Consider the following 11,355-nt stretch of genomic DNA (forward strand, 5'->3'; position numbering starts at 1 on the left):
GAAAACCTATCTCTATATTCTATATATAAAACTGTAACTGGAGCGTGTAACAAAAGTAATTTCCCTCTGGGATTATTAAAGTATGTCTGATTCTGATTTATTGTGCAGGAATAAGGTTTCAGCTCTATTACACTGGTAGCCAAGTAATCAACATTTCACTGTCAAGATTCACCCTGTGTTTTTTGTGCAATGACAATAAAGGAAGTCTAAGTCTAAGAGCTCTGAGGCCACAAATGATCTCAGAGCTCTATGATGGGCAGTATTTACAGCTCTGAGTCTATGATCTGATTACTACCTGTTCAGTACAGCCCCTGAAATTCAGCAATGTTATGAATGTGGGGGGGCAACATGCTTCTTCCTGGACTCAAAGGACAGATAAGCCCCTAATCTGAGAAAAGAGGCTTAGCCAAATTCTAAAACTGTTTACAAGTAATTTAATGTAGAAGGTAAAGAAAATTTATTTTCATTCAAGATTCTAGGATATTCATAACAGATTGTATTTAAGCCCCAGAAAGATTGTGATCTGTGGGCATCTGGAGGTTACCTTTTTCATTTAAGAGTAACATTAATTTAGTTGTATCTGAATTTAGGATGAGATTCAGAAAATAGAGTAGATTTTGCTTTTTGTTGCTATTGCCTCATAGAGAGGAACAAGGAGGAGGCTAACAACAAGGTAACCCACATGGTGGAGGCTTTCCACCTAATTTCCACAGAAATTCAGTGACATACAGGTTAAACCTCTGGTTGCCAGCTTATCCCAGGGCCATACAGAGACACACAGGACAAAAAAAATAAAAAATGCACACACACACACACCCACGTTGTGTCACAATATGATTCAGATCCAGAACCTTCTTGTTGCAAAGTAAAGGTGCTAAAAACCATGGTAACCAATGTGGCATCAAGCAGGTCCAGAGAACATCTTTGAATTGTTGTAACAGTTGCAAATCACTCTTAATAAGATTTATTTTTGTTTTGCAATCCTAAACCTACACTGAACAAGTCTAGCTTTTGCTGTATGTAATAGTTTTTCCTGAGTGAAATGTAAGTCTCTGCACCATTCTTGAATCCTTTACAGCCTCTGCAAAGGTTACTTCCTGGATTTTTATAAATTTAGCCCCATATTCCCACTAACTCTGAATCGCCTCCTTGCGCCTGCTGAAGAGAAGAAAACCCATAGGCTGATTTTGCTGCCATCTGTTGCTATGTGGATGATGGTTTCCTGTTAAATACATCCAAAATGTCACCTGTGAGTGTTCCTCAACCTCTAATGTGACTGACAGATTAACTTACCTGAGTTGTAAACTTCGGCACCCACTCTGGATTAAACCTATTAGCTGCTTCTCTCAGTTAATCTTGCTATGTATGGTGTAGTATGGATTTTAGGTGCGTTTCCATTTTTTTATTTACATTTTGAAGTATTGCTTCAGAAAAGCTTGGTAGAAATAGCATGATTCACAATAACTCAAGTCTCTGGCTTTTGTATTACTTGTATTACTTTGCTTCAACCAAATAGAAGCGTCACAAGTTTGTGAATATTTACTGAGACTAAACTGTACAAATTCACATTTGTTTAGTGGCTTGTCACCTGAAATTCAGAAAAATGCATTTAGGTTTGCATTTGTTTTGCATCAAAATGTGAAAAACCAATCAAGTTATTTTTACCCTGAAAGCATACCTGTTTTTTTTTAACTTTCGTTTCTGTTACTTGTTCTTAAATGCTCCACCCATCTTCAACTCGTCTAACAGGTCTTCACCTTAAAAACATCCATGTGATTAAAGAGTTATTTCCCATCTATGACAGGAGAGTTGACACACAACTCTTTCTGATGAACTGGGCTGGATATCTGTGTTTTGAAACCTCACACTCCTTATTCAAGGTAAGCTTGCTATATTTTTACCCCTTACATAGACATCTGACTCTTAAGAAATTAGATGCAGTTTAAATTGGTTGCTGAACGTTGCCATTGTTTGACTGATCAATGAAAAAACATAGAACTGAAGAGAAAAGGCCCTAAAAAAGCACAGATAGTTAAGCTCTGCTTAATTTTAAATGGTTCAGCTACAACACGTAAAAGTAGTCTTTACACCTGGAAATAAGAAAGAAATATGCTTAAAGGACATTGACACTGTGCTCAAGTGCTCACTTATGACGTAAAATACCTGATATGCTACATTCAATGGATTCTTCCTGTAAGAGATGCACCGTGGTTATAAATTAACTGCTGTTGTTTAGCAGGCAGGTTTCAAATTCATGGCAGAGGGATAGGAAGGAGTGATGTGTGTGATCTGTGAGGCGATCTGGCGATTTTAAAGGCAAAAAATATTTTTTATGTCTGCATTTGTGTAACAAAATGAAGTTTCTACTTTTGAATTAAATACAATATGCATCTTTAAAGTATATGGACAATCAAACAGAAATAAAAACTGAATTATTGAGGGGCTTTTGTTGTCCAGAAGTAGATCAATCAGATCACAACACCAAAAGAAAGCATTTTGTCCTTTGAAATCGTCCGACTCCGATAGGAATCATATTGATGACTGCAACTTCCTGTTAGGCAATGTTTTCTAAAACACTGTTAAAACATTTTGGGCAAATAGAATAGAAGACAAAATAATAAATGAATAAAAAATAAATAAAAATAATAATAAATAAAGCTAATAGACTGAATAAGATTCATTTGTTCTTTGTACCGTGGGAGGCTCTGATGATTAGTCACCCACTGAAGTGTATTGTTAGTTTTTTTTTTAAACTCCCTAAAGACTGAATGTAAAATATTCTTGAAACTTGGAATACATTTGTGAAACTATTTTCTGGCTGTTTGGATTCCACACAGCTCATCAACATCGCAAAAGTGCTTCTGTTTTTTATATTGAACTGTTAAAATAACATCAGGGGGAAAGCAGTGGCTTTTTTGTTAGTGTAAAATCAACATAGTGCCTATGTAAAGATGCTTCAAACCCCGTTATGTTCATTTTTCACATGTTAAATCTTAACCTTAGGGGTGTCAATACAATACAATCACTCTTTTGTGATTGCAATTTTAAGTAAAAAAAAAAAAACTTCAGGTATAATTTTTTATTTATTTTTTTATCTTATTTTTTGTCAGCCAGGAGGAGCACGGTCGATCTGTTTACATGACAGCTATTAGTTGAGCAATTCACAAAATTGGTGTTAATTAATAGAAGTGAGAGGAAAGCGATTTCTGAAGGAAACCCTCTTGAATTCCCATAATCTGTTTACCGAAAGCTATTTAAGGGAGATAGCTTGTATTAGGAAGAAGGTGCTGTGGTTTGAAGAGAAAAACTCTGTAATATTAGAACAGTATTGGTGAATCACAAGGGGCAAAAAGTTGACATTGTTTCTCTCCATTTATTCATTTTCTCCCTCAAAATTACATTCGATGCAATCAACTGGTTTTCCTTAGATAGAAAACTTTGAATAAGTTTGACTGTATGATCTGGTTGAATTGTCTCTGTTAAATGCCTGTAGATGACATGTGTTTTGACCTGGAGCTATATAAATGAACTGAATTTAATTGAATTCAATATACCCTCTTATTGAAGAGTTGTGGGGCATCTGCCTATCTCCAGTGTTCATTGGGTGAGAGGAAGACAGTACATTCCCCAGAACACACTATAATAGCAGTACACTTTTGTGGCAGCATTATATTGTGGCCATTGCCTTTTGAGTGAGAACAGGGAACCAGAATGAGATCGACTGAAGGACAAATGGTGCAAAAATAAACAGCAAGTTGAAGATTTTCCTCCCAGCAGAAGTTTCAACACAAAACTTTATCATTCCATTTCTACAGTGCTCCTGACCTTCAACCTGAGCATATGGAACACACTGTTATTCTGGATAAATTAAATGTGTAATTTTTCTTGCTTTTGTGACACAGTACTTGAAAATTCAAATGACTAAATCTGAAAAGAAAACAAACATTTTTGTTCAACTACAGTGAGCCGCTGAATGGAAAATGGCCATTGGTGTTACAATCAGAAATTAATGGCTTTGATGCCATAGCACTCTTCTTGCACATGTTTATTTGCCCTTAGAAAAAGCACTTTGTCATGAGTACTCCACCAATCTGTGTGTATGAATAATTGAATATTTGGGAGTGTGATTGGGTTCCTGGCAGGTGCAGATCCAATTAGGTTTGTGTAAAAATGTTAAGTCGAGAAAATAACCAGGATCCAATATAATCAAATGAGAAGGTCTTGATGAACATAAATTAGCCGCTATATTTTGGGTTAAACATGCAACATTAAGACATTAAATCTACTGAGACACGACATAAATATGCCTTCATCCGGTTTAGCAGATCATCATTGTTCGTAAAGTCTTTGTCAAACCTATCTGACAAAATTTTTATTACTTTCTTTGTAACATTATCTTTCTCAACCTTTACTCTATGATTAATTTCTTTTTCCCTTTTCTTAGGTAAAAATCATCAAGACTTTTGTCAAACACGTCTATTGATGATCTTCAGCTTCTCTTTCGACTCATTCTGTTTAATCACAGACACATAAGTAGGAAATCATGAACTGGGGTGCTCTGCAGTTGCTCCTTGGCGGAGTTAACAAATACTCCACTGCCTTTGGCCGGGTCTGGCTCTCTATGGTTTTTATCTTCCGGGTCATGGTGTATGTGGTGGCAGCTCAGGGTGTCTGGGGGGACGAAAACGAAGACTTTGTCTGCAACACTGACCAGCCAGGCTGTGAAAATGTTTGTTACGACCACTTTTTCCCCATATCACCAATCCGCCTCTGGGCCCTGTAGCTTATTTTTGTTACATGCCCATCGCTCATGGTCACAGGTCATGTCAAATACAGGGAGATGACGAATGCGAAGTACGCTAAACTGCATAAGGGGAAGCACATGTACGCCCAACCTGGAAAGAAACGTGGAGGGCTTTGGTGGACATATTTGGTAAGTATTGTGGATTTTCAAGGATTAGTTTACTTTTATTTTACTTTGAAATTGGCTAAAGTTTGGGTTAAAATTATTCAAAAATATGTAAAACCTTTCATGCACTAAAAGTAACAGTCATATTTTGAATTTTATTTGCCAGTTTTGACATAAATCCATTCCATTTTGCAGCTGAGCCTTATCTTCAAGGCCGGCTTTGATGCTGGCTTCCTCTACGTCCTGTACTACGTCTACGAGGGTTATGACATGCCACGCTTGTCCAAGTGCTCCGTGTTCCCCTGTCCTAATACAGTGGATTGCTACATATCCCGACCCACAGAGAAAAAGATCTTCACCCTCTTCATGGTGGTCTCCTCTGCTGTCTGTATCGTCATGTGTATCTGTGAGATGATCTACCTCATCTTCAAACGTATCGAAAAGTTTATTGAAAAGAGGAAGGAGGAAGAAATTATGGATTTTGTAGAGACTCATGAGATGAAACCACTCTCACAACCCAAGTCGCAATACAGGTCCAAATCTAAAGAAAGAGTGGATCCTACAGCATCAAATCAGAACATCACCGACAGTACAGTGGAAGAAAAGCCTTCTAGCTGGTCCACGAAGCCAGTGCGTGGGGGTTGGAGCAACAACAGAACAGATAACGAGACATCTTCTACGGCGGCGGTCTTACCTAACTGTCGTGTTTAGACTTTTTGTTTTAGATTCCCCCCTGCAATTTTTTCCACTAATTGAAATGTCTTTAAATACACATTAACATGAATTCAACACACTGTAGTAAACAGATAAATGGAGGCAGAAGATGTCTTTAAGTCATCAATGCAGACATTCAGCGACACACACAAGCTCTTTCAAGCTGAGCATCATCTCATTCACAACACCTGCCGCATCAGGTGTTGTGAATGAGGAATCCAAATCAGAAATAATCCCAGGGCGAAATTACTTTCATTACATGACTCCATCTTTAATGGATTGACTATCGGACCAGTTTGATATAAGACAATTTCATACAACATATATATAATTAGGAGGTCCCCGCTCCATCTGGCCATTAGTTTGGGGGTCCTTGGCCTGGAAAATAAAAAAAAGACCCATGTTAGGTACAACTATTCCCAGTTTACCCAATCCTGCTGAAAAGCAAGAAGTAATCTTTCAGAGCGTTATTAACAAACTCCATGAAGAGGAACACCATTGCTTAAAGCGATCCTTGAAAGTGGATTTGTAAATTACCTCAATCAGTTTATCACATAAACTGATATTCAATACAAGCTCAACATGGACTAATTCAAACAATGAAAAAGACTTTTGACTTGTATGTTCAAAAAGAGTATTATGTTTGAGTGTCTTTATTTCTGGTTATCTGTAAGAGCCAGGCTTTTAGCTAGCAATGAATATGGGAGTATATTGTACGCACTTTAACTAAAAAAATGACACATTTTACATCCTGTTTTTGATATGTACAGCTTTGGTACTCCCTAATTTTCCCCCGGAAACTTTGCTTAATGTTCAAAATTTCACAAGCAGCGCATCCTGAGTTGGAAAACTTGAATTTTTGTTGTTTGACGCACCACATCAACCAATCAGAGAAGTTAATCTAGGAGCTGGCAGGGAGATGGACAGTGATGCTGATGGAGGTCGCTATGATTACTCCACTGAAACTGTTTATTAATGCCCAAATTAACGTAAAATATCTAAACCTGCCAGCAATATATGTCTACTTCCAGTCGCCAAAAAAGACGAACCCTAAGAGGCGACATGGCCTGAAGCAGCTGCTGCTGGGGATTCCAAGTGACAGTGCACCGTCGATATGTGAGGATCAGAGAGCCTCAGACAGCGTAATAATATGCTAAGGCAGAATCGTAATCTTGATGAACTGACGGCACAGAAAATGTTTTGAGGTGGACTTTCTCGCATAAAAATAAATCCAAACTAAAAAATAAAAAAATAAAAAACTAAAAGGTGACATGGCCCGATGCAGCTGATCACAGCAAATATATCAAAGCCACTCTGCCATTGAACACTGAAGCAACAGAAACATCAGATGAATCTGTAAACACTTAAAGATCCTCTTTAGGCGTGTCTAACCTTAATGTGTACAAGAATCAAAAACCACCTCTAGTTTTCCACCTCTAGTCAAGCTCATATACTTCCCAAAAGTAGTGTTATGAAAAGACATAAAGTTAGCTGCATTCCACCTCAAAGTGCAGGAAATAGTGTTTTAGAGAGTCTAAATTTCTAAATTTTCTGTTGTTGGATACCACCAGAACCCCCTGCGATGTGATACACTAAGTTGTGCGTACACCCTATGAAATATTCCTAGCTAAAAGCCTAGTAAGAGGTGTAAATAATCAAGACCCAAAGACAAAGTAAATGAAGCTACTGACATGGAGAAAAGCAATAACCACTATTGATTAACAGATAGAGAAATGAATGCAGAGCACTTTGCAGAACAAATTTTGTAACTTCATAAACTGCTTTTAATACATATTGAGAAGGGGATTAAGAAGTGTTGAAAATGTTGTGTTTATACTTTGTATTTATCATTGCAACCAATAAATGCCTACCTCATAAAATTGTTCTGACAGTTTCTTTTTAAACTGTGGGGAAAATATATATTGCACTTGAATAAAAAGAAAAAAAAACACTAAATACACTATAGCCACTATAATTTTCTTAATTTTATAATCAACTTATAGATTTAAGTTTTCTAAAATAGATTGTAAATCTTTCTAAAGATTCACTGACTAATATGTTCCAAAAATAGATAAGAATTATGAAGATACATGTGAGAGTCAATTAATAATTGGGGAACTTGATGTTATATTTAATCTCAGGTTCAGATGTGGTCCAGATTTTTTTTTACTGTCACTCCTTGGGGAATATCAGAGAATAAGTCAACCAGGCTTTTCTTGAAGTCTTTGGGATTTTTACACTTGCACCGACAATTAGACAGGGGGTTAAAATTCAAATTCATAAAACCAGTTAAGCAACAAAAATTATAGAAAACAGGAGACCCATAACAATTAGAAACACAAATATAAACTATGCTCATCCTGGGATGGCAATTAATGTTGTGGATTTATATTCTATTCTATTCCCAGCCAGCTGGGGATTTATATTTTCTGATACTTTAAGATGTTTATTGCCCTCCCCGGTTGGGGTGAGAAATATATAATTTAATCAGATATTATTTCGGCTGTTATATATTGTTTAGCTGTGTGTTAGAACAATAAATGAAAGAGTGATTCGAGCACTAATCACGGTCGAACAGTTAATTCTGCACATAAATAGAACAAATTCACCTCAACCTCTGTTCAAAATACTACTATGTACAAAGAAGAAGGGGAAACTTGGTTGAAAACCATATTACAGTTTAAGATGAATCTTGTGTTTGAAAACCACAGTTTATCCAGAGGAATTTGGGATATGATCGAATTAGCATTTCACTAATTTGGAGAAATTGGAATGCTTTCAGACCAATTCACAATGCAAATCCATGAGGTGAATAAAAAGTAAAATCTGTTGGGCTCTTTTTGGCATCAAGACAATTACTGTTATTGCCACATTGCCAGACAGGACACTGTTAAAAAAGGAAGAAAAGGTTTAAATTCACAGGGTTTTTTATATAACAAAAAAAAAAAAGCTCCTTAAACAAATATCGCTACAATGGGAAAATGGTAAAGGTAGGTAAATGAGATAGTTTGCCAATGGAATTAGTATTTTCACTCTTAGAATAAGATAATTAGATAACATGCGCTTGAAATAAGACAATACAATTGTACTTATTTTAAATGTAAATTGTCACGTTCCACTGGCAAAATTTTTCACTTTCCTCCTCAATTTAAGAAAAAGGGCACTTATTTTAAGAAAAATTGACTGATGTAGTTCAATTTTTTTGCAGTGCTGATTAAGGCTCTAGTATCAGCTCACGCAATCCACTGGATCTCCCCATAAACCTCAGCATACCGTCTTGCCAACCAGCAGTCTACAGACAGACCAACTTCATCTATCTCCATTCCACCACCAGTTTCAGGCCTCGGGGAGGGGCTATGCTCCCCCATGCTCCTGTTCATGCATATCTATCAAAATTAAGCACTATATTTCCTGCCGAGGTCTGACTGCCAAAGACAAATTAATTGTATCAATAAATTTCTCCTTATTGTCTGTTCTCTTTGTGTGAGTTTTTCAGATTAATATTTGGTCTGTATTCCATTTAATGGGATTTTGCTTTGATTGGAGTGTAACAGTCTCTGCAAAATACATGACCCAACCCTCCAGTTTAAAATATTTGTCATTCACTTACCCAATTTTCCAAGAATTTAAAAGCTATGAGCTATCGATTCATGCATCCAACTTTTACACAAAAATATACAACAATTTCTTTATTGCAGTGTTTTAGACTGAGTATTTCTTTTGCAGTTGAAAAATTCATAAGGATATCCCAAGTGAATTTGATAAAGATTCAATTATTAAAAAGATATCCATGTATTGACTTTCAAAATAATTCCTAAAGTAAAAGAAACAGCTTTCGTTATTATGACTGATACATATCCATCTAAAGAATTACTTTGAAAACATTTAATATAGTAACTACACTTTTTGCGAAGATGATATTGAAACAACGAAATTATGTTTCCTCTTCTGTCTGATTCATAAAAGCTTCTTTTCAGATTTACAAACACAGTGTAGGCTATGTAACAGTATTATCATCTCTTTTTTATTCTTGAGATGACATAATTTTCTGGACTGTTACTAAAAAACAGGAAACCAAGTTGATGAACTGTGGGGAGTTTTGGCCTAGTGGTTAGTGCAATCTGAGAAGTTTGCAAATATCCGGTTTGATCCCCACATTCTGGCTCTCTGAAGAAGGCCCTTAACCCCACACTGCTCCCTGGGCACCGCAAAATGGCAGCCCTCTGCTCCCAAAGGGAATGGGTGCAATGCAAAGAGAGAATTTCTCCATTGTGAGATCAATAAAGTTAAATTTCTCTTTCAATTTCTTCCAGTGTTAGTCTATGTTTAGTTACATAAAATAAGCAAAAAGGAATTAAATGCAGAAATGCCCCCTAACATTTTTCATTTCAAAAATGACCTTAACTTCTATGCACATCCTTTGACACTTATATAAGGACCCAAGGCCAAATATTGTTTTCACTTCGGACAAATACTTCCAATGATAAAAAATACATTTGTATTGCTTGTCCCCTTTCTGGATTTTCATGAACCTTTAATATACCTAAAATATATTTAATTGCGTTTTGAAATGTAAAACTGAGACTTTGCTAAAGCTTCGCAGGAAAAACAGAAAAACTGAGTCAGCTGGGAGGTGCTTATTGTTGTTTTTCCCCATTTATCATTTGTCAACATTGTTCCACTCAGTCATCCAATCAGAAGCTGCGTTCATAAGGGGGCTTTAAACTGACCAATAGGAAGCACCAGAAAACCGGCGTTGCTCTCCTTATTACGGATATCTTTTTGTAGCAGGAAGTAAAGATTTCTCAAACAAATCATGAGTTTTTCTCACGGACAGGTACTGTTACTTTATGTTTTCTCTTTTTAACTCCATTGACATAATTGGTAACCTTATAAGAGTAATAATTGTCTCGTAACATATTTATGAAAAAGTAAGTCGAGCTACGTTAGCCGTTCATTAGCCTAAGGTTAGCTAAGGGTGGTTCCAGCCAGTTTAACTCTATCTGTATGCTTTATGGTTTAGTATTTCTTATTGTCTATAATATGTAATAACATTGTTTAGCAATGGTTACATTTCATAATGGGTTGAGTTCAACTGAATGGAATTTCTTCGGTAAAACAGTATTTTCGTGAACGTTTGAAGGTTGGAAAAAGAAAAGTATCCCTGTTACCAGTTTAACAGCATAGAAATTAGATTTTCACTTTTTTTTCTGCTTAAGTTATCTGGTTAGTGTAAAGTTAACATTTTTATTGTGTATGTTTTTTTGCAAATGGCTCCATGTCTCTATTTGTTATAATTTATTTGTATCCATGTTTTCTTCTTCGGTTTTGTAAATTTCTCTGTATTTTCTTCTTATTGTTATTTTAATTTTCCTTGCCCTGTGGTTCGCTGTAGTTCGTGGTCACTGACTAAATATTTCTGATATTTCTCCTTCTCTTGAAAATTGATGATTAAACTGATTCCTTTTTATTCTTTAGATTTCATCAATTTTACCAGAATGCTGTAGATAAGATATTAATGAGATCAGTTTTAATTAATTTCTGACATGTAAAACAAACAATGTTTAAAAAAATAAAATAATATATAAAAAAAAATTAATTATTAAAAAAGAAATGAATGGAAAAAATTGTAAAACAAAAAGGAGGGGCATGTTATTTTTAATGTCAACCCCGCTCCATGAAATAAGTTGAATAGTAAAAGTTATGACATGCAAGATTTGAATAGCAAAAGT

At 35.8% G+C, this 11,355-nt stretch overlaps 1 protein-coding gene and 1 pseudogene across 1 annotated transcript in view; both read left to right on the forward strand.

Moving 5' to 3' along the window:
* Positions 1-1,808: 1,808 nt before the first annotated feature.
* On the forward strand, positions 1,809-5,921 carry LOC107101635 (annotated as a pseudogene).
* A 4,437-nt stretch (positions 5,922-10,358) lies between these two features.
* Positions 10,359-11,355, forward strand: part of pef1 (penta-EF-hand domain containing 1) — an 8,109-nt gene continuing 7,112 nt past the window's right edge. The window contains exon 1 of the mRNA XM_015400626.1: positions 10,359-10,460. Coding sequence (XP_015256112.1) covers positions 10,440-10,460 — 21 coding nt within the window. The 5' untranslated portion in view covers positions 10,359-10,439. The remainder of the gene's footprint in view (positions 10,461-11,355) is intronic.

The sequence above is a fragment of the Cyprinodon variegatus genome, unplaced genomic scaffold (assembly GCF_000732505.1).
Source record: "Cyprinodon variegatus isolate N-32 unplaced genomic scaffold, C_variegatus-1.0 Scaffold1126, whole genome shotgun sequence".
Lineage (NCBI taxonomy): Eukaryota > Metazoa > Chordata > Actinopteri > Cyprinodontiformes > Cyprinodontidae > Cyprinodon > Cyprinodon variegatus.